Genomic DNA, 22,179 nt, shown 5'->3' with positions numbered 1-22,179 from the left:
CATGAGGACTCCCTTCTCCACATATCATGTACCCCCATTTTGAAAGATGCTGAGCACCTAACTGTAGACCACAAAAATTAGAGGCCAACATCTATTCTTGGTGCTTAAAAATGAGGGCAGTCAAAACTGTGGACAATCTTGAAAGAAAAAGAAAACAACCTTAAATGATAGCAACTCAGACTATGTCAATATTCAAAGCTGGTACAAGAGACTATGAAAAATGAGTCCAATCTAAGAACCATTTGATAAGAAACTTAACTGCTGTAAACTGATGTAGCTGCACTGAAATTGTGGTTTATGTTAGTTACAAATTGGGCTCATTTTACCTTTAGCATTGCTGTTATTCTAGTTCTGGTCTACTTCTGTAGATGCCAGAAGGCTTTGTTTTTGTATCTCCCTTTTCCTGGAGATCCCATGATTTCAGTTCCAGACTTATGAGCCTTTACTTAGAGGGTAGTGAAACACTGAAACAGTTTGCCCAGAGAAGCTGTGGATACTCCATCTCTGGAGGTGTGTATGGCTGGGATGGATGGGATCCTTGGCAGTCCGATTCAGTGGGTGGCAACACTGCCCATGGCAGGAAGGTTGGAACTAGATGATCTTTAAGGTCCCCTTCAACCTAAGCCATTCTACGATGTTAGCCTGATTCTGTGCTCCTTTCCCCAGCAGGAGGTAGCAACATAAGGTACAGAGAGGGTGTAATCTTAGCAAACATGATGGCTAACAGTGTGGGTTAGAGATAGAGATTATGCTGCAACTTGTGCCTCTTGGGATCAGCCAGAGATATATGGGTACAACTTCTAGGTGAGTGGGTTTGGGTCATTTTCCTTCTAGTACTATTAAAAGATACACTGCACAAAAATAAGGTGTTAATTTACAGAGAAAGAGTTCATCCCTGTATACTTCTGTAAACTGCAAATTTTGTTGAGTCAACAAGGTTCGTTTACAGCCTGGCCTTCAGCACATACAGTGGAAGATGAAAACCACAGTGATCTCCAGGTTAGCCTGGTTAATCTAGGTCTGTGAGAAGGAAAACAATACAGGGAAGTAGAGGCAAAGCAGTGCATATCCAGCTAGCAAATCATATAATAAATGTCAGCTTACCACTTATTTAACACTAGAGGAGAGCTGTGTGCTAGTATCAGATGTATCCTATATAACCAGAGGAGGCATGCCAAGCTAGCTCAGTGTTGATGGCCCCACTCATTAGCACAGTCAGCAGAAGCTTCAGGAGCTGCAAGGAACAGAATTTACCCAAGCGTGGCATGAGCGTAACGCTGACTTAGTGTAAAAAGAGGAGCTATCTTTTGGATTCAGCAAATCATAGAGTCACAGAACCATAGAATACCCCAGGTATTCTATTCTGACCCCACACAACATCACCCAAAATTCACACCCTATGTCTGAGAGAGATGTCAAAACACTTCACAAATTCCATCAGTTTGGTGCCATGCCCACTGCCCTGGGCAGCCTGTGCCATGCCCACTGCTCTCTGGTGCAGAACCTTTCCCTGACCCCGAACCTGACTCTCTGCTCACAGCTCCATGCCGTTCCCTCGGGCCCTGTCGCTGTCACACAGAGCAGAGCTCAGAGCTGCCCCTCGGCTCACTGTGAGGAGCTGCAGCCGCCATCAGGCCTCCCCTCAGCTCTTCTGCTCTGAACTGAACAAATCATGGGACCTTAGCCACTCCAGACCATTCCTCATCCTCACGGCTGTCCTTTAGATGCTCTCTCAGTGTTTTATGTCCTTCTTATATTGCGATGTCCAAACCTGCACGCAGTGCTCAAGCTGATGCCATACCAGTGAAGAACAAGTACTTAGGCTCCTTATATAGGCTTTTAACCTGACCCATAGAAAGCTCAGATAAACAAGGCTGACAGATTTTGTGGTGTTTCCTCTTGTTGGAAGAACTGGTACTGAAAAGAAGGGACTGGGGAAATCAGGGAGGTGAGAGCAGGGCAAAACAGCTCAGGGCCAGAGAACAGGAAAACTAGAAAGAGGAAATGTATGTGGTTTGGATAGAGGAAAGCTGCCTGAAACCATAGGTTTTATGGGGAGCAGCAAATGGAGAAAGGTAAAAGGGCGCAGATAGAAGAGTGGTGTGGAAGAATTGATGGGACTGCAAATGTGCGAGGAGGGAATGTCTAAATTTAAGAGGCAGTAGATGGTTAGAGGTGACAGTAAGGGCAGCAGAAACCTCTAAGAATATTATGGAAATGGGGAGTTTATTTTATAGTATTTTATAAGAAAACCTGGTGAACCCAATGAGCTGCAGACAGTTTTGAAATGTAATTTTTACAGTGATCCTCACTCTGTGGCACAAATTCTCCTGGGTTGAAGTATTCAGCCAGTATACTGATGAAAAGCAAGCTGAGAGGCCACTGTTAAACCACAGAGTCACCACTTTTGATGTTTCTAAGCACTCATCTTTTGCTGTCAGCAACAGATTTTCTGGATAAATGCTTCCCTGGAGATGTGGATTTGAATTCCCTATTAGTGTTATATATTTACATGGGGTGTATGGTATTTCTTCAGGGGTTAAAGGGTAAGTCACCTACTGACACATCAGTCCAGACTGGGGTAAGAAGTTACTTGTCAGGCCCCCAATTCTTAAAACTGAGTAAACACAGATAAGGTAAAGTTTATTGGAACAGTGTTTGTTATTTTGCAGAACTGTGTAGCTTCTTGTTGCTTTCTTAAAAATAAAATTTGTTACAGTTAAAAAATGCATCAAAATCCACATCCTATCTTGTTTTCATAATTCCATCACATTAACTTGATTTCCAAATTTAGAAAGGATAAAAGATCCTTTTAGATCAGACATGGTAGTTCCCGTATTCTCATATTTACTATTCCCTTTCCATTTGCTCCTTTATTCATTCAGTATAATTTTCTTGGTTTAAGGTTATAGTTATGTATCAGCAACAGGTAGTTTTATTCTTGACCCCACCTTCTTTGCATAGTCACCTTCTCCTTTTTGATTCAGGTATTTATTTACACAAAAAAAAAAATTATTTTCTAAAAATTCATTTTCCACATTAATATCACATCATGTCTGCAAACATTTGAAGGTGTGTTTTGTTTGGCAATCAATTTCCTTACCTGTCACATGTATTCAGTAGCCTCATGGCTGTTGATCGAGGTAGCTGCAGAGGGATTTTTGCTCTTGCTCTGGGGTGCAATTGCCATAACAACTGACCATCTCTCAGAAGAATCCTGGGCTTCTTTCACACTCAGTTTCTTCACCATTACAGTCCATATTAAAGACTTTTATTATTTCCTTGATTTTTCGTTTTTGTTTGTTTCCATTTCGAAGCAAAATTTTCAAGTACTCAGCAGGCCTGTTTGTTTTTTTTTTTTTAGCTTCCTGCTTAATTGATATGTAAGCAAATTATGATCACATGCTCCAAATGTATTTTTCATCAGCAACCTTTTCTATGACTTTGTTTCTATTCACACAGACACAGTGACTGTTTTGTGAAGGAATTTGTTACCTGTCATATCAAGATTTATAGGCTTAAGCCCCATCATGATTATCAGAGACTTCCCCCAGTGCCTAACATTTTCTCTCAGCAAAGGACATGAAAAAAGGCAGTCCTGAAAATGCCACCAAAGCTCACCCATTCTCTCACTAATGCTGTGCACAGGCTGTTTTTTCCATGTTTTTGTCTTTCAGACAGCTGGGGTGGACTTGTCAGCTGGCAAGTAAGGCAGCTCCTCGCACTCCATGGAGGATCCACAGGGAAAAAGGAACAACTCTAGTTTCACATCCCAGCCTCTCACAGAGCTGGAATCTTATGAAAAGCAGGCTTGTAGAGAAGTGACAGCCTTCACTGGGTGCTCAATGAGTTGGCTGCATGCAGATGGACAGTGTTAAGGCTGGCATGGCACTGCCTCTTAGGAAGAGGCCCAGCAAAACCTGTAGCTCTGGAAGCTCTCCTCCATCCCGCTTTCCTACTGCCTAAGCCCTCCTGCTAAGTTCCTTGTGCTTGGTAAAGAAAGAGTTAACAGGCTTAGAGGTGCTGGGATTGTTTCCCTTCTGCTTCTCCAAAGTGAAAGTGAAATCAAAAGCATGGTGCTTCTGGCAGCCTGGGGCAGGGCCTGGTTCCAGCTAGGCTTTCCGAGCATTTTGGCCTGCAGAAGACCCCTCCTTAGGGGCAGTATGATCCTGGGGCTAATCCTGTCCTGCTGCATGCTGGCTGTGCTGGCAGGTGAGCCGGGGCTTGGCTGGGGCTGTGCTTATGCTGCTGCTGCTGCAGTGCCTGGGGAAGGGAAAGCTGCCAGGAGACCTGATAGCAGCCTTCTGCTATCTGAAGGTGGGCTGTAAGAAAGTAAGAAACAGACTCTTTAGCAGTTCTGTTGTCAAAGGACAAGGGAAAATTGTTTAAAACTAAAAGAGGGCAGTTTTATATCGGGTATAAGGAACAGTGAGGGTGGTGAGGCACTGGAACAGGTTTCCCAGAGACATGATGGAAGTCCCATCCTTGGAGACCCTCAAAGTCAGGCTGGATGGGGCTCTGAGCAACCTGATGTAGCTGCAGGTGCTCCTATTCATTGCTGGGGAGTTGGGTTAGGATACGTTTAAATGTCCTTCCCTTGGAAATTCAAACAATTCTACGATTCTATGATTAAAGCAGCTTGTGCACTAAAACAGTTCTTTTCCTTCTTCTAAGGGACAGTGGAAGGCCCCACACCAGTGCCTGAGATCCGCAGGGTGGATGTTGTCCTTGGCTGCTCCTACGTGGAGGAAGGAGGATTGCCAAGAGCCTTTGGTGGCTCCCAGCATCCAGCTACCCTGGTGCTGAGGGGACTCAGCGTCACAGATGATGGCACCCTGGGAGATGTAACCGACTATGAGATCCCACAGGAAGACCACAGCTCCTCTGCTCCCATCATCTTTGAAGCCTCAGGTGAGTGAGGCATCAGAGCTGCTTCCAGAATTTTTACCACCTCATGCCCCAGGCTTTTCCAAAAGAACTTTTAAACGGAGTTTAGACAATTACAAGGACTGCTGAACAAGTAATCCTCAAGCCTCCTGTTTTATTATGCTGGCCCACGGACGGATGTTGATGGTATAGCAGTAGAAACTGGGCCTTCCCACCAGTATTCCATTACATTTTGTTGCTGTGTGACAGATGGCAGCAGAGAGGCAGTATGACAAACATGGAAGTGCGCACGAAACAAAAGTTTGTTATTTAATTCCTACATGAGGAAAAAATGGCACCCACTGACATTCACTGACACCTGCTGAATGTTTATGGAGACCTAGCAGTGGATGTGAGCACAGTGAGGTAGCAACCTTCATAAATTTTTAATTTTTGAATTAATTTTTGAAGATCAGAACTAGCTGATATTTAAAGTCTCTTCCAATCCAAACTATTCTATTATTACATGAATGGCCACTAAAGTTCTATGCATGACCTCCTACATTTAGCAATTAAGACTTTAAGAAAGGAATTTTGTGGAAGGCTAGAAACCCTGCTGCTGCATCTCCCCTCTACAGAGCTTATACTAGGTTGTCTCCTGGAAAATCTTTTGTCAATAACATCTTGAGAATTATGGCTCTATTTTTTATTATTGCATTCATAAAGAGCACTCCCACCTTTTGTTACTACTAACAATATTAGTATCTTAGTCAGCGTGCATAAAGTAGCACTGTCCCTCCCAGAAGGTCAGCAGTGTGTACTTGTCTCTTTTTACTTCATTTCTGGGCGCCAGTCTGCAGTCCTCCTCCATAGCCCTGGCTTTGTGTGTAACTTCACAAACACAGCAAAGCAAAGGCCCAAGCCTGTACTTCACTCTGGTCAAATTAGCTGCACACAATGCCTATATGCAAACAAGTGCTTATATACAAGCTTATCGAAGGCCCAGCGGGGTTGGTTAGCATGGGTCTAAGCTTTCCTGCTGGGGTGCAATTGAACAAGGCACGGGTGTGTTCAGCATGCTACAAACAGGCCTTGGGAATCTGAAAATGTCCCAGTTGACTGGAAGCTGGCAATCACTCCAACCTTCAAAAAGGATGAGAAAGAATACCCTGGTAAATGCAGGCCTGTCAGGCTCAGTTCAGTGCCTAGTAAAATTACGGAGAAAATTATTTTAGAATTTAGAATTTTAGAATGGCTTGGATTGGAAAGGACTTCAAAGATCATCTAGTTCCAACCCCCCTGCTGTGGGCAGGGTTGCCACTCACTAGATCAGGCTGCCCAGGAACTCATCACACCTGGCCTTGAATGCCTCCAAGGATGGGGCATCCACTACCTCTCTACATAGCCTGTTCCAGTGCCTCACCACCTTCTGAGTGAAGAGTTTCTTCCTAACATCTAACCTGAACCTCTCCTCTTTCAGTTTAAATCCATCCTCCCTTGCCCTATCACTATCTACATGCATAAAAAGTTGATCACCCTCCTGTTTGTAAACTCCTTTCAAATATTGGAAAATTGCAATGAGGTCTTCCTGGAGCTTTCTCTTTTCCAAGCTAAACAATCCCAACTCCTTCGATCTTTAATTGTAGGAGAGGTGCTCCAGTCCTCTGATCATCTTCATGCCCCTTCTCTGGACCCACTCCACCAGGTCTGCATCCTTCTTGCACTGGGGGCCCCAGGCCTGGACACAGTACTCCAGATGGAGTCTCCACGAGGGCAGAGTGGAGGAGGGCAATCACCTCCTTCTCCCTTCTAGCCACCCCTCTTTCAACACAGCTCAGGATACCACTGGCGTTATGGGCTGCAAGAGCACACTGCTGGCTCATGTGCAGCTTTTGGGATTTCAGGGTCTTGGTCAAAAACAAGCTGAACATGTGTCAACAGACAGCCAGGAAGGCCAGCTGTACCCTGAGATGCACCAGGCCCAGCACTGCCAGCTGAGCAAGGAAAGTGATTGTCCTGCTCTGCTCTGCACTGGTGTGGTCTCACCTCAAGCACTGGATACAGACTGGGGCACCACAGTTCCAAACAGACATATTAGAGAGTGGCCAAAGAAAGGCTACAGAAGATGGTGGAGGGTCTGGAGGAGAAGACACGTGAAGAGCTTTGTTCCGTCCAGGGCAGAGAAGGCTGAGGGGTGGCCTCATGATAGCCTGCAGCTCCTCACGGGAGTGGAGGGGCAACTCTGAGCTCTGCTTTCTGGTGACAAGCTATAGAACCTGAGGGAATGGCATGAAGCTGCGAAAGGGTCAGGTTGGATAGCAGGAAAAGATTCTCCACCATAGGGTGATGCTGCCCTGGCACAGGCTGCTGGAGTTCAAGGAGCATTTAGACATCTCTCTCAGACATAGGGTGTGAATTTGGGGTGGTTTTGTGTGGAGCCAGGAGTTGGACTCAGTGATCCTTAAGGGTCCCTTCCAACCTGGGATATTTTATGACTCTATGATTTTTTCACGTACTGCAGACATTGAGTTAATTTCCAGTGATGTCAGTGGGAAGCACACGGATCACTTACAGGGGTCACATAGGGTGCTTATGCCTACATGCTTTGATTAAAAAGTGTTCAGACCCTAAAAGAATAAACATTGCAAGTCGTTACTTGTTACTTCACATATACAACTTATTACTGAGTCAGCTGGAGGGAATCTGTTTTGCTTACTTCCCTTTTCTAACAGCTTCCTCTGCCCACAGTAAACCCTGTGCTGGCTGAAATGAAGCCAGCAGACTAAGGGATGTAAAGCAACCACAGCAAACATGATCTCATATTCTTTACAGACCTCCATTTGATAAACTTAGCCCTACATTTCTGTGTTCTGACTGACACTGTAGTGCATGGAGTTTCTCATCTCATCAGCTTGCTCTGTCTTCCTTTCAGATCCAGACAATTAAATCTCTTCTCTCTTCTCACAGCACAGCTAGTGTCCATCCCGTACGCAGATGCCCTGCTGCATGTGGATTGCAGTGGGGAGGAGGTGAGCTGTGAGCTTTCCCCATATAATTTTCAGCAAGAGGGCAATGGTCTCTGCCCTGCCTCCTGGTTCCTAGCCACCATTCGGCTCTCCAGCGGGATCAGCATTGCCCTGCTGCTCAGAGGATCCAGCTGCAGCAGCCAGAAGGATTGGGGACACGATGTGACACTGCATCCAAAGCTGAAGATTCCAATGAGCAAGGAGGGGACTCTGCTGACTACAGGTGACCAGGTGGCCTGGGATCCCAGCCCTGCTCAAGCAGGGACATCCACAGGAGGTTGCCCAGAGCCATGTTCAGGTGCCTTCTGAACAAGTGCTTTGTCCTTCCAGACCACGGCACGTACTTGGTATCCACTTGATTGTCAACCCTGATAACCCCACAGGGCTGGCTTCCTCCCAGCTATTCTGCCCATGTGGCCCCTGAAGCATCACACAAGGGGCCTGCTTGGGGTGAGGATGTCACTGCCCATACCTCCCACTTGAGGACGCCTTCTTTACCCACTTTGATTTAATTCACTGCTTGCCTTTAATCCTCCTTTCTGTTTCTAGTGGAATTTCAATCATCATCAAACAACACTTCCCTGCGCACACGTCTTGGCAGCTCCATCACCCTTGACTGCCACTTTGCCTTGGCTCCCGGCTTCCTACTGTCCTCCCTGGAGTGGAGGAGGCAGCACCGAGGCAGCGGTCGCAGCCTTTTCCAATATGATGTGGGGAATGCAGGCCCGACAGTGCAGCCAAAATTCCACGTAGATGTGGAGCAGCTGCTGAGGAATGGGGATGCATCGCTTACCTTTCAGGAAGCAACTGTGGATGATGAGGGGATGTACATCTGCTTGGTGTCCACAGCACAGCACCAAGTCCAACACAATATCCAGTTGCTGGTGGCTGGTAAGGAAGGCACTGAAAGGTCACCCTGCTGCTTCCAATACTCACTGTCACAGGCAGCTTGTAGCTGGATGCCATTTGTGTTCCCTGCTCAGTTTCTGACCCAGTCAATTCCCTGTCTATTTCCTTCCAGAGCCCCCAAGAGTTCGTGTGTTCCCAACAGAGGTGTCATTCAAGAGAGACGAAACCATTACTCTGACCTGCAACATTGCTGGCTATTACCCCAAGGACATCTCGGTGAGCTGGACACAGAAGTGTCCTGAGGATGCGGTAGAAATCAGTCTCTCAAACACACGCTTCTCCAGTCACCGGCAAAGCCAAGATGGCACCTACAGCATCGCCTCCTACCTCAGCGTCACATCAGCCACAGCACAGGCTCCAGCCACATACACCTGCCATGTTTCACATGTGGCTCTGGAGGCACCTATCTCCATCAGCACCCATCTGAAGGCACCAGGTGAGTGTCAAGGTTAAGTGACATATTCTTCACCCATGGCCCACACCTCCTGCTACCTCATTACTTACCAAAAGGATTAAAATCTCTGGGATGCATCACGCATGCCTGCTTCTCCCTGCTTTCCTCCTGGTGTCCCCTTGTGCCCATCCTCTCTTCTGTTTCACTCCCTTAGTCTGAAGATTTTAAGTCAGCAATTATCTCATTTCCTACAAGGGATGAGAGATATTATGACTAAAAACAGAGCACTTGGAAGGAGACAAGAGAACAGCCATGCCCAAGGAGCTGGACACCCAGCTGGATTCGTTGTTCAACTGGAGGCTGAAGCTGCTGAGGAGCTGTAGTCCCAGCACTGCAAAGAGTGCTACTTCCCTTTAGAGTTGATGTGCTGTCAGTGTTCTTGCTCTCCTCCCCAGCAGGAGGTTGCTCTCCTTTCTCCTGACCCATCAGGGAAAAACAAGCAATGCTGTCATTTAACAAGTTACATCATATCTATCTATCCAGTATAATTTGGCCCTGTGTTAATGGCCCTAGTGCATGTGTTACCTGTCACAGCTGATGAGAGCATGTGTATTGTCAGATGCCAGGGGGTTTGATGAGCTGGGACAATCACTGGTTGCTGAAGTGCATGTGACATCCCTGATACTCCTCTTCCCCTACAGAACACACAGAATTGGAAGGATTGGTAGGAGGGGCCATTGCCACTGCCATTTTCATTTCTGTCCTCTTCATTATGTTCAGAAGGAAAAGAGCAGGTAAGAGGCTAAGCACTGAGCCACTTCCCTAATGTGGGAGATGGGACAAGCAACATCTTCCTGGCACTGGCAGCTCAATGCCATGGCTGTGGAGGTCTGGCTGACCTATGGCTGCTGCTCCCTTTCTTCTCCTGCTCTGCAGTGTGCAGGGCTATGATCCCATAACTGGAGGCCTGTGATCCTCCCAGCTCTGCTGAGCATGGCAGGGCTTAATTGCTCTTCTCCATTTCCTTCTGGTGAATCTCTGCACAGGGGTGATGGTCTGTGCACTTTGGTCTTCATGAATCTTAGTTTTTTTTTCCTTTATTTCTTTCCTTTTCAGCTGAACCAAAGCCAGAGCAACTTCTAACAGTTTCAGAGTAGGAGAACTCTCATGTCAGCCACCTGCCCTCCACTGTCTCTCTTCTTTTAGAATCATAGAATCATACAATACCCTGAGTTGGAAGGGACCCATAAGGATCGTTGAGTGCAGCTCCTGGCTCCACACCAGGAACATCCAAAAAATCAAACCATATGACAGAGCACTGTCAAGATGCTTCTTGAATTCTGGAAGCTTGGGGCTGTGCCCAGTGCCCTGGGAGCCTGTTCCACATCCTTCTCAGGAGAGTCAGTCTTGTCCAAGTACTGACAGAGATAACGGTACAGAAGGGGAAGGGCTTACCCAGCTGGAGGATCTGAGCAACCATTCAAGAACGGAGTATGAGAAGAGAAACAGAAAAGTGTGCTTTCACCTCAGAACAACATGGACAGCCTCAGCTCTGCTGGGATGCTGCATATAGATGAGTGTTAATATTACTGTACATGTGTGAGTCTGTATAAATAGGTGTACATGTAACTGTAAATAGTTATGCAATGAATTAACATACATTGTATATAGATACATAGCTGTAGATGTATATAGCTGTATTTTCTTAATGTTTTAAGGTATGAAGGAATATACTTATGTACGTGTGTGTGCATGTGTTTTAACTGTAGAGCCAGGCAAATGTGTAGGCAAAATTGGTTAATCTTCAAACTGAGCAAGTTGCTTATATTGCAAGTCCAGCAGTCGGAACAAGATGATGAAAGTTCTCCCATGGAAAGTTACAACAAAGTTTTTAATAAAAAATTGAGATTTAAGTTTACAAATTAGAGGTCTGTGGTTCTGCTGTTGTGAACAATACGGACAAAATTAAATGTTTTTAAAAATAAATAGAATTGTGTATTCAGATTAGATGTGGATCTATTGCATTTTCAAAATAAGGAGTGTTTTTAACTGTAACTATTAAGCTTAAGTATTTTTAGATCAATTGGCTGAGATCATTTGCATCTCAGCATCGTAAAAAATTTGGCTGAGGAAGTGTCTGGTCCAATTGACATAGGTATATTAGAATACTCTGGAAATCCCAAGATACTGGAAAAGCATGTGGTGCCAGTGTTCAGAGAGAAAGCAAGATGACACATGTGAGTGTTAGATGGCAACAACCATCTACCAGAGAGTGTAAATCTCATAGTATTTCTTCTTTTTTTTTTTTTTTAAAGTTGCGAGAAACAGACCCAACTTCATTCTTTGATGAAATGTTTGGTTGATAAAAGTACTGGTGCAGATTTAACAAACCACTGAATTTGTAAATCAGCATGACATTCTGAAGAGAAAAATAACAGTTGTATATGCATCACAGTTTGCATTGTATAGATTAGTTACTGCCTAACACATAAATTGCAAAGGTTAGATATCCAAAAAGCAGCATTAATCACTGCCAAAAGTGTGTGCCTCTGCAAGAAGGAATGGTAAGCCCAGTACTTTTCAGTGCTAGGAGCAGGAGATACCATTTAACATTATTGTCAATGGGAGTTGCAAATGGCAAGTGGACTGAATCCTTCAGATCTACATGGGCCATGAGAAGTTCATCTGTTCATCTGAACATTACCAATCAATACAAGATGCTCAGTAGCGCTGGTGGCATTTCCTTGTGTACCAGACCACCACACTGGTCTGGTACACAAGGAAATGCCTTGGCCCAATGCATTGGCCCAATGGTCCCATGCCATTGAACCATAAAACTCTGTTAAACCATCTACAGTGCAGGTGCACACACTTTTTAAAAATATGTATGGAAAGTCTGGAGGTGATCCAGGGCTAAATGACCAATTAGGAAGCTCAGAAATTCTCTTCTAGGGAGGTGTTTTTGAAACACTGCTCTGATCTTACTATGACTGTTTCCCTTAATTACACCACAAAGTGTCGGCACTGGTGGCACTTCAACCTGCACAGACAGGCACAGGGAGAACCAACAGCTGCAAGTTAAATTTAGGCATGTTCCAAGTAGGATAAGACAAAATACACTCAGTGGTAAAGAGGATTTTCCTTGCTGCCTGTCAGCAAAAACGGCAGACTATCTCACAAGATCTTCAAATAAAGACCAGATTACTGTCATTTAATCAAAACCAGTTAATGACCTCAGTTAAAAGAGATATTGATCTCTTTTTATTTAACAAAATACCAATGTCTTTGTTGCATATGAAATGAGAGCTGGTGATTTTGCCTGCCTTTTCATAGAATCATAGCATCATAGAATGGCTCAGGTTGGAAAAGACCTTAAAGATGATCAAGTCCAACCACAGTCTAACCATACTATCCTAACAACCCTCCACTAAATCGTGTCCCTGAGCACCACATCCAAATGGTTTTTAAACACATTCAGGGATGGTGACTCAACCACCTCCCTGGGTAGCCTATTCCAGTGCTTAACAGCCCTTTCTGTAAAGTTTTTTTCCAATATCCAACCTAAACCTCCCTTGGTGCAACATAAGGCCATTTTCCCTTTTCCTGTCACCTGTGAGAAGAGACCAACCTCACTCTTGCTGTAAGCCCCTTTCAGGTACTGAAAGAGAGCAAATATATCTCCCCTCAGCCTCTTCTTCCCCAGACTAAACAGCCTCAGTTCCTTCAGTCACTCCTTGTAGGGCATATTCTCTAAGCCCTTTACAAGTGTTGTTGTCCTTCTTTGGACCTGCTACAGTACCTCAATGTCCTTTCTGAGGTGCCCAAAACTGAACACAGTATTTAAGATGAGGCCTCACCAGTGCTGAGTACAGGACAGTATTACTTCCCTAGTCCTGCTCACCACACCATTCCTGATACCAGCCAGGATGCCATTGGCCTTCTTGGCCACCTGGGCACACTGCTGGCTCATATTCAGCTGACTGTCCATCAGTACACCAAGATCCCTTTCTGTCTGGTAGCTTTCCAGCCGTTCCTCCCCAAGCCTGTAGGGTTGCCTGGGGGTTGCCTGGTATTGTTGTGACCAAAATGCAGGATCCAACACTTGGGCCTATTGTAACTCATACAGATTACCTTGGCCCATTGATCCAGTCCATCCAGGTCCCTCTGTAGTGCCTTTTCCCCTCTGGCAAATCAACACTCCCTCCCATCTTGGTGTCATCTGCAAACTTACTAAGGGTGCACTCAATCCCCTCTTGAAGATCATTAATAAAGATGTTAAATAGAAGCAGCCCAAATACAGAGTCCTGGGGGACAGCACTTGTGACTGGCCACCAACTGGATTTAACTCCAATGACCACAACTCTTTGGACACAGCCATCCAGCCAATGTTTCACCCAGTCGAGCATATGCCCATTCACATCACGGGCAGCCAGCTTCTCCACAAGGATGTTGTAGGGGACGGTGTCAAAAGCTTTACTGAAGTCTAGGTAGATCACATCAACAGCCTTACCTTCATCCACTAAGCAGGCGATCTTGTCATAGAATGAAATCAGGTTTGTCAGACAGGATCTACCATTCACAAACCCATGCTGACTGGGCTGATCCCATGGTTGGCCTTTAATTGGTCCATAATGTTTCCTGAGATTATCCATTCTTTGACCTTCCCCAGCATCAAGGTGAGACTGATAGCTACCATGATAGACGGTAGATGGGTGTCACATTTGCCAGTCTCCAGTCAGCCAGGACATTCCCGGTTAGCCAGGACTGCCAAAGAATGATGGAGAGTAGTTTGGCAACCACATCCGCCAACTCCCTCAGCACTCCAGGGTGCAATCTATCTGGCCCCATGGACCTGTGAGTGTCCAGATTTTGGAGCAGGTGCAAAACCATCTCATTGTGGATCATGCAGGATCTATTCTGTGTGCCCAGTGAGTAACAAGTCTTACTATTAAAGACTGAGGCAAAGAAAGCATTGAGTACCTCAGCCTTATCCTGATCCTTGGTCACTGTGTTGCCCTTGGCATCCAATAAGGGATGGAGATTCCCCTTAGCTCTCCTCTTGCTGTTGATGTACTTACGGACATATTTATTTTTGTCCTTTACCTTAGTGGCCAAGTTCAGTTCTAGCTGGGCTTTGGTCTTTCTAATTTTATCCCTGCACAGCTTAGCTATATACTCATAATCATCATGAGATCATAAGTAGCTTGCCCACTCTTCCAGAGACCATAAACATTCCTTTTGCTCTTGAGTTCCAGACAAATGTCTCTGTTCAGCCAGCCTGGCTTCCTTGCCCATCAGCTTGTCTTCCATGACTTGGGGATGGTCAGCTACTGCACCTTCAAAATTACTTCTTTAAAGTATTCCCAAATCCCTCCTGGGCTCCCATGCCCTCCAAAACTCCCTCCCAAGGAACCCTCTCAAACATGGTCTTAAAGAGGTTAAAGTCTGCCCTCCAGAAGTCCAAGGCGGCAGTTCTGCTGACTCCCCTCCATGGTTCAACAAGGACTGAGAAATCTAGCACCTCGTGATCACTATGCCCCAGATGGCCTCCAACCTTTACATTCCCCACAAGACCTTCTTTGCTAACAAACAGGAGGTCCAGGATTTTGCTTCCCCTTGTTGGCTCCTTCACCAGCTGAGTCAGTTGGAAGTTATCTCCCACACTCTCTAGGAACCTCCGGGACTGTTCTCTGTCTGCAGTATTATAAACCCAGCAGATGTCTGGGAAGCTGAAGTCCCCCATGAGAACAAGGGGTAGAGATCTTGAGACTTCACCCAACTGTCTATTAAGTGTCTTGTCCACCTCTTCACCCTGGTTGGGTGGCTTGTAGCAGACTCCCATGATAATATCAGTCTTACTGGCCTTCGCTTTTATTCTGACCCATAAGCTCTCAACCCTATCACCATCATCATTAATTTCCATACATTAGCATTCTTTCTTAACACAGAGGGCTACACCATCACCTTTCCTGCCTTGTCTATCACTTTTGAAAAGTCAGTAGCCATCCATCACAGCACTCTAGCTGTGATAGCTTTCCAACCACATGATGGCCTCCAGCTCCTCCTGTTTATTACCCATGCTGCGTGCATTAGTGTAAAAGCACGTGAGCTGGGCCACCTTTTGAGTGGGAGTAGCCCTAGTGCCCTCTTCACCATACCCAGGTGTTTCTGTAGCCAACAGCCTCACAGCAGCCCTTGTGTTCTTCCTACAAGAAGGTGAGTCATCCTCCTCCTTCACCAGGGCAAGGAAGACTGTGGGATCTTACTAGCACATCCCTCTCCCGCAAGCACTGGGACATTACACACAGGCTCCATACTAGTGACCCAAGTTACACCCCCACTCTTTCTCATACCTAGTTTAAAGCTCTATCGACAAACCTTCCCAACTCCCATTGTAAGACCCCTTTCCATGGGATAAGTTACTCCTATTTGTTGCCAGCAGTCCTGGTCTCAAGTAAATTGAGAAGAGGTCAAAAAACCCAAACCCCTTCCAGACACACCAGGCTCTGAGACAGGTATTAATCCATTGGCCAATAAGAAAAGAAAAAATAACTGAGAGGTATAGGAGATACATTAGGAGTTGCCATACCCTTTGTAAGGAGAAACATATCACAGCACTTGAATTTTACCGAGGCGCCTGCTCTGTGATGCTCCCCACTCATGATCTGAATTCTGTGACCCTGAAGGTCTTGAGCTGAACTTAAACCAAAAGAAATTAGGCTTACACATTCAAGCACAGTGATGTGCTTAATGACAGTATTTGTTATATTTAAAATATAAAATGCTTATTACAGAAAATGCCACTAAGAGACTGAAAGTTTATCAAAGATGAGCTTAATTACATTATAAGGATATGAATAAGTAATATTATATGTTGTACATCCCTGGTAGACAGCCATACTGCTTTCCAAGGTCAAATGGACAGTGGCTAAGTGCCACATGGCACCACGTATGGCCACATGAATGGAACAGGAATTTGGTCATTGTCTGAGCAGTTGCTTCCTAGACAACCTGCCACAGGATATGCTGTATCATACAAATAAATATTAAATATAGAAGTATTAAATCAGTTCTTTAGGAATTTTATTGGGTGTAAGACATGAGATTTGTTAGGGATTTTATCAGCATGCAAAGCATAAGATCAAGTTCTGTGCATACATGGTTATACTTAGGGGCTGTGACTGTTGTGCATGAAGACTGCAAAAACGCCTAACGTGATCCTGAATGAGCTGTAATGGTGAACAAAGCTGAGCTCAAGATTATCTTTTCCACAGAGGTTCCCTTTGCTTAATTATTCCTCTGCTCATTCAATTTAAGATAGCAAAATAGATCCAGCAGTCTAACTACACTGGTTTAGATGCACCTTATGAACATAGCTAAATTTTGGCTGGTATGCATTTCAAAGCAAATGTGCATCAATGAGAAGGCATCTGTAAAGTGTTTAAATAAACTCTGAGCTTGCTTCCACTTGGCAGCACATCATTCAGAGCAACTGGGGACACTGCTTCTCTAGAGCCAGACTGCAGAACAGATGCTTTGCTGAGTCAAAGCCCTTTTCTGGAATATGGCAGACAGTGTATATGAGTGGTCAACTGTCACACAGACCACCAGCTTGCAGCCCTCCCCAGCCATGCAGCAGCTGCTTACATACCAGTGGAATTCAGTGGTCCTGTTTTAAGGCACCACAGCAAGGACAAGATGAACAAGGGTTGCTTTTTCAACCACAGAGATGTCGCTCTTGAAACATTTGAGAGTAACATCTCTGAAAATACCAGGAGCCCACTCTCCCCCAGGCCATGCTTGTCCTTACTTGTAATCACCAAGGTCATCACAGATCTGACTGGGAAGAATCATTCTTTTGTGCCTGAAGTGTTACGATTATGCAGCTCCCCACTGGCCTTCATAAATCTTATCTCCATCTTGGTACCACATGTTCAGGCTGGGAAGCTTCAAATTCCACCACTCAGCTGCACCTCTCATAAACTTACAACAAAGACTAATGTACAGAAATCAATCAATCACATATCCCATACAATCCACCATGCAACAGTGGACAGTTACTCATTTGACCCTAGTGTGCAACAGGAAACAGATTTCCACAGTGACCCTGGACACAACACCAGCTCTCCCCATGTCTTCCTGTCTTTGTCAGTGAACTGCAAGAATCACTATGACCCATGTGACTTGGTTGGGATGGGACAAAGCATCAGGGCACTTGTCTTGAAGATCAGAAGGATGCAAGAAGCTCCATTTCAAGAGCTTGGCATTGGGTAGCTCTCTTAGTAGAGAAGACCATCTCACAACCATACACTGGCAGCTCCTTCACAGAACTGGCCTGTAGGAACACTGCCTTGAGCTTTTCTCTAGGAAAAATATGAAATGCTGATCAAAGACACATATTCACTAGCGCTGTGTGTTTGCTTTTCTCAGTAACCACAGCTTTCTGCACTGATAGGTTACAAATCTCTTGTAGTATTTCATACATTTAGGAAAAGAAAAAAGAAAAAAAAAAAAAAAGAGAGAGAAAAAGAGTTGATCTTGCCTAATCTGAAGTTCTTCAGCTCTGTTACAACCATTCCCTACTTTGTGTCCCAGACAAAATACTGTAGATCCCCAGCTCCCTTCCTTCTCTCCACAGCAGGATGTGTCATGCTAAACCAGTCCAGCTCTTACCCACTGCAAAAATATTGTCCTCCTCCCAGGACAGCCAAAACTGCAGTTACCTCCAACACAAAGATGGTTTCCCAATAGATCTCCTTCAAGTAGCAGATATCAAAAATACCAAACATTACTCTAGTAGAAAAATTGACTGAGAAGCTTAGAAAGCCCACCTGCAATGGGGATGGATGTTTTCAGCTTGATCTTTTGGATCAGAAGCAGTTGCCAGCAGTTCTTGGTGAGGTTCATGGTAGTGGTCCATGATGAGGCCCATGGTAGCCCAGGCTGTGTGGGGGATAAGCTGCGCCCAGAGGCAGCAACCTACAATGAATTCTTGCGGAGTCAGGTACACATTTGCGAACATGTGAAGTGAATCTCTCACTTCCCAGCAGTGGATATCAGAGGAATGTCCACATCTGGATGCAATGTCTGCAGTGCATCAGGAGCTCCTGCTCTCATACCCTGCCCCTACAAGCCCTGAAAAAGGAGAAAGGAGTGGTCCACCACCCACACTTATGTTCCTGGTGCTGACACAAACACACCCCTCTGTCACTGCTGCTGTCCTCCTCACTAGCAGTTGTGTGAGAGTGCCTGAACCGCAACACCCAAAGAGCCAGAAACTCTGCAAGGTGGCTCCAACACTACCAGGCAACATTCATCCAAGTACGTGTTCTGTTCCCAGGAGATAGACCACAGCACACACTATTCTTAGGCTGGTAAATGATAGTATGACACACAGTTTGCTGGGGACATAAGATATCAAGTGGTGTGCCAAGCTTAGGCATTCTTCCAGTTTATCCAGACTCTCTTAGACTCTGTCTGTACTATCCCTCATCTTTTCACTAATGGCATTTTCATCTGAAGTCTCAAGAAGCCCCAGAACCTCCTCCACCACCACTTGTTCCTGGCCAATTGCAGCTCCAGGAGGAGGATCCCTGTTTGAAGGGTGGTCTTGGCAATTACACAGCAAGTTTCTATTCCCTCCTGCTGTCTGTTCTGTTGCAAAGGATTACAGGACAGCACCTAACACCTGGCACCCTCAGATGCCTTCAGGAAGCAGTGGGTACTGCTGCTGTGCTCTGTTTTATGTTTTTAATTTTTTTGGTACTTATCCTCTCCTTCTGTTTACCCATTCATCACCATCATCATTCTATCTCTTCCTGATTTCTCTTTCTTTAGCCTCCTCCCCTCCTTTCTTGGGGAAAGTTCAAGTTCCTAAAGAGGAAGAACGGGGCAAATATATCACACTTCTTGGCAATATTCTCCCAGCCTGCAAACATTTTCAGGTAATGGACTTCCTGGATGAATTTTTAAGGTCCTTTGCAACCTGAAACATTCTGTGACTCTGTGATTTTATAATTACATAATTCTATGAATGTGCTTTCTGTGGTTTAGTCACCTCCATGAATTGAAGCTGTCCATTTTTACCCAGTACCCCTGTAATGTCTTTAAAAGCTGGCATCACATTTACTGCCTTCCCCTCCCCAGGTGCCACAATTAAATGAAACATGGGTCACACAATGCTGGGAGCAGCTCAGCTATTGTACTCCTGAGTTGCTTTAAAACCCTTGGACAAATGCCATTGCTCTTAGCAGTTGCTGTCACTGCTCTCTTCATCAGCATGCTGATCAGACTTTTCAGAGTCACTTTTGTGACTGTTTCAGGCACATTTACAGACGAACCCCACCCTGCACAAGAATGGGTTCTGCCGGGATGATCTGTCCAGTCAACACTGAAGCATAGAGGCAGAGATTTCTGCCATGACCTTAACTTCCCCGTGGAAGTAACAGCATTACCTTTGGGCAGCCAGAAGAAAACAGTTGCAGCACGGGCTGGTAACAGGGCGTTAGTGCTGGGTGATAGGTCAAAATGGCAACGTCCACCAAAGCAGAATGGGAAGGAGAGAAGTGACTGAAGAACAACAAAAGGTAGAGAGCAGGATTTTAACAGTAGTGTAGACCATTAGGTGGCAAAAATAGGATTACAGCCCTGAGTGTTGGGTTGTTGCACTGGGAGGAAGTGAGAAGTGAGACTGAATAGCAACATTGGCTCAAGAGGTTCAGCTGATGTGATGATATAGAGTTACAAGAGGTGGCAGGAGGGACTAGGGGTGACAGTGAAGACTAGTGGCGCAGGAACAGTATGAGACAATAACACTGACTAGTGGTGGTTCAGAGCAATGACTATTTTTTATTGACAGATTTTTTTTTTTTTTAATTTAACTTACTAACAGATTTTTTTATTGAGAGTGGTGAGGCACTGACACAGGCTGCCCAGAGAACCTGAGGTTGCCCCCTCCCTAGAGTTGTTCAAGACCAAATCGGATGGGGTCCTGGGCAGCCTGAGCTAGTGGATGCAGCCCTGCCCACAGCGGGGGATTTGGAACTACATGATCTCTAAGGTCCCTTCCAACCCAAACCATTCTATGATACTTTGATTCTGTGATGCTATGAAAAGCAGGGTGGAACTGGCCAACACTGGTGGAGAGCTGAGTGACCCAAATAAGGCAGACCAACAATGACAAAAAGAGGAAAAGGAATGGAACATGGCTGCAAAGGGAGGAATAGCAGTACCCCATTGTTTCAAGGGTTTGTGGATTAACTTCAGTCTGTTTGTCTCCTGTGCTCCTAATTGTCTGGTGTGAGTCATCTGGGAGCTGTATAATTTGCTAGCCTATATTGCAGCGTCACTGCGCCCTGCAAACCGCTCCAACCACATCCAGGTGGGGAAGGAAGGCACAGTGATCTTCTTTTTCCTTCGTTAGTTACCTTTTCATTCATCTCACTCTCCCCACTTTCAACGCCTTTTTCACTTTTTCAACTGCTTCTGAAGTCATGTGTTTATTTAACAGTGATTTCATTATGAATTTCTGTTTTACCCCTCTTGTTTTATACATTTATGTATATATACACCATTCTCATCAACGCATCCTCCCATGAAATACTATCAATACCCTATTAAGTTCTTACCATAGAAGATCTATTACTTCAGCATATATATGTGCATAGCACCAAACCAAGAGGTGTGCTGCTGTCATGGCCCTGGTTTGGCCTAGGTTCTGTGACAAGGGGATGAAGGGAAGGGGAAAGGGAAAGAGAAAGGGAAAGGGAAAGGGAAAGGGAAAGGGAAAGGGAAAGGGAAAGGGAAAGGGAAACGGAAGGGGAAAGGGAAGGGGAGGAAAATCTTTTCCTGATCCCATGAGTTTTACTTGAGGAAAATCAATTTATGAACCAAAATTTTGGCCAGGAGTGTTATGGTTTTGATGTGTGAGAAACATCTGATTAACAATTTCTGTTTTAATACAGAGTTAAATGAAGAGATGGTTGGATGGAAAGGGAGGAAGGGAGGAAGGGAGGAAGGGAGGGAGGGAGGAAGGGAGGAAGGAAGGAAGGAAGGTTATGAATCCAAGCATTCTTATTTCCAGGCCCAATAGAGGAAAAGCCTAGTATTGGCTCATTATAAAAATCAATGCTATGTCAAAGGGTTTTGACATATTTTTGACTTATTGTCTAATTTTTAATTTATCAAGATTCATTTCAAAAAAGTCAGATTCTTTGTCTTTTAAACTCTTCACGTCACTGTTAGACTGAGATCTTCTGAGATTCATATTGCCTAGGAGGGCAGAAAACCTCTCAAGCAGTGGAATGAATCAAATCCATATGAACTAATGTAAAGGAGATGAGAATGGAGGTGATGTCTTCAATTCTGCCCTTTGTGGAAGGTGTGATGGCATGTGTTTCCTCAAGCCATTTGGCTGTGACATCTGTCCTTACTGGTAAAAGGAATGGATTAGTGGATATGTGTCTTTAATTAAAAGCTTCATTCCCTGTGGCTTCCCTTTATGAGGGGCATAGCTGCTTGCTTTCCAGAGGCAGATCGTCTTTAGAGCAGAGACAAGAAGCAGAAGCACCTTGTAGTGCCTGTGGTGGAAGTACCGAGAAGGGCACCTGGAGCATTAAATGTGGCAGCATCAGAACTGGAGGTAAACATAGATGAGGTTGCCTTAATGCCAGCTTGAGTAAACCTCCAGGTGGGCAGCAGCTAGCATCTGTGTCTAGCAAGCAAATCTGCTGCACTGTGCCATGTGCTGTGCTGTGCTTAGAGTGTAACTAAGGCACAACTGCGTGATTCTTGTTGGCTGAGGAGCAGGTGTCAAGAAAAACTGGTCTGGGGTGGCTGTGTCTGCTTCAAGTTTCCAGGAACAGGCAGAGGAGATCACAAAAGAGGTGGGGATGCAGGCCTGGGGAGTCAGGTGGTTGTTATAATAGTCATATTGTTAGGGCTGGAATGAGGAAATTAAAGATTTCATCTGAACAGGAGAACGGG

At 45.1% G+C, this 22,179-nt stretch overlaps 1 protein-coding gene across 1 annotated transcript; it reads left to right on the top strand.

The window, feature by feature from the left end:
• The first annotated feature begins 4,037 nt into the window (after positions 1-4,037).
• TAPBPL (TAP binding protein like) lies at positions 4,038-11,150 on the top strand. Its single transcript, XM_042868479.1, has 7 exons — positions 4,038-4,212; positions 4,675-4,911; positions 7,834-8,115; positions 8,442-8,783; positions 8,914-9,237; positions 9,897-9,989; positions 10,312-11,150. The coding sequence occupies exons 1-7, from the start codon at positions 4,074-4,076 to the stop codon at positions 10,350-10,352; spliced, it is 1,458 nt and encodes a 485-aa protein (XP_042724413.1). The 5' UTR covers positions 4,038-4,073; the 3' UTR covers positions 10,353-11,150.
• Positions 11,151-22,179: the final 11,029 nt, after the last annotated feature.

The sequence above is a fragment of the Lagopus leucura genome, unplaced genomic scaffold, assembly GCF_019238085.1.
Source record: "Lagopus leucura isolate 7727_CA_CO unplaced genomic scaffold, USGS_WTPT01 Super-Scaffold_100001, whole genome shotgun sequence".
Lineage (NCBI taxonomy): Eukaryota > Metazoa > Chordata > Aves > Galliformes > Phasianidae > Lagopus > Lagopus leucura.
This window is presented reverse-complemented; position numbering and strand designations above follow the sequence as displayed.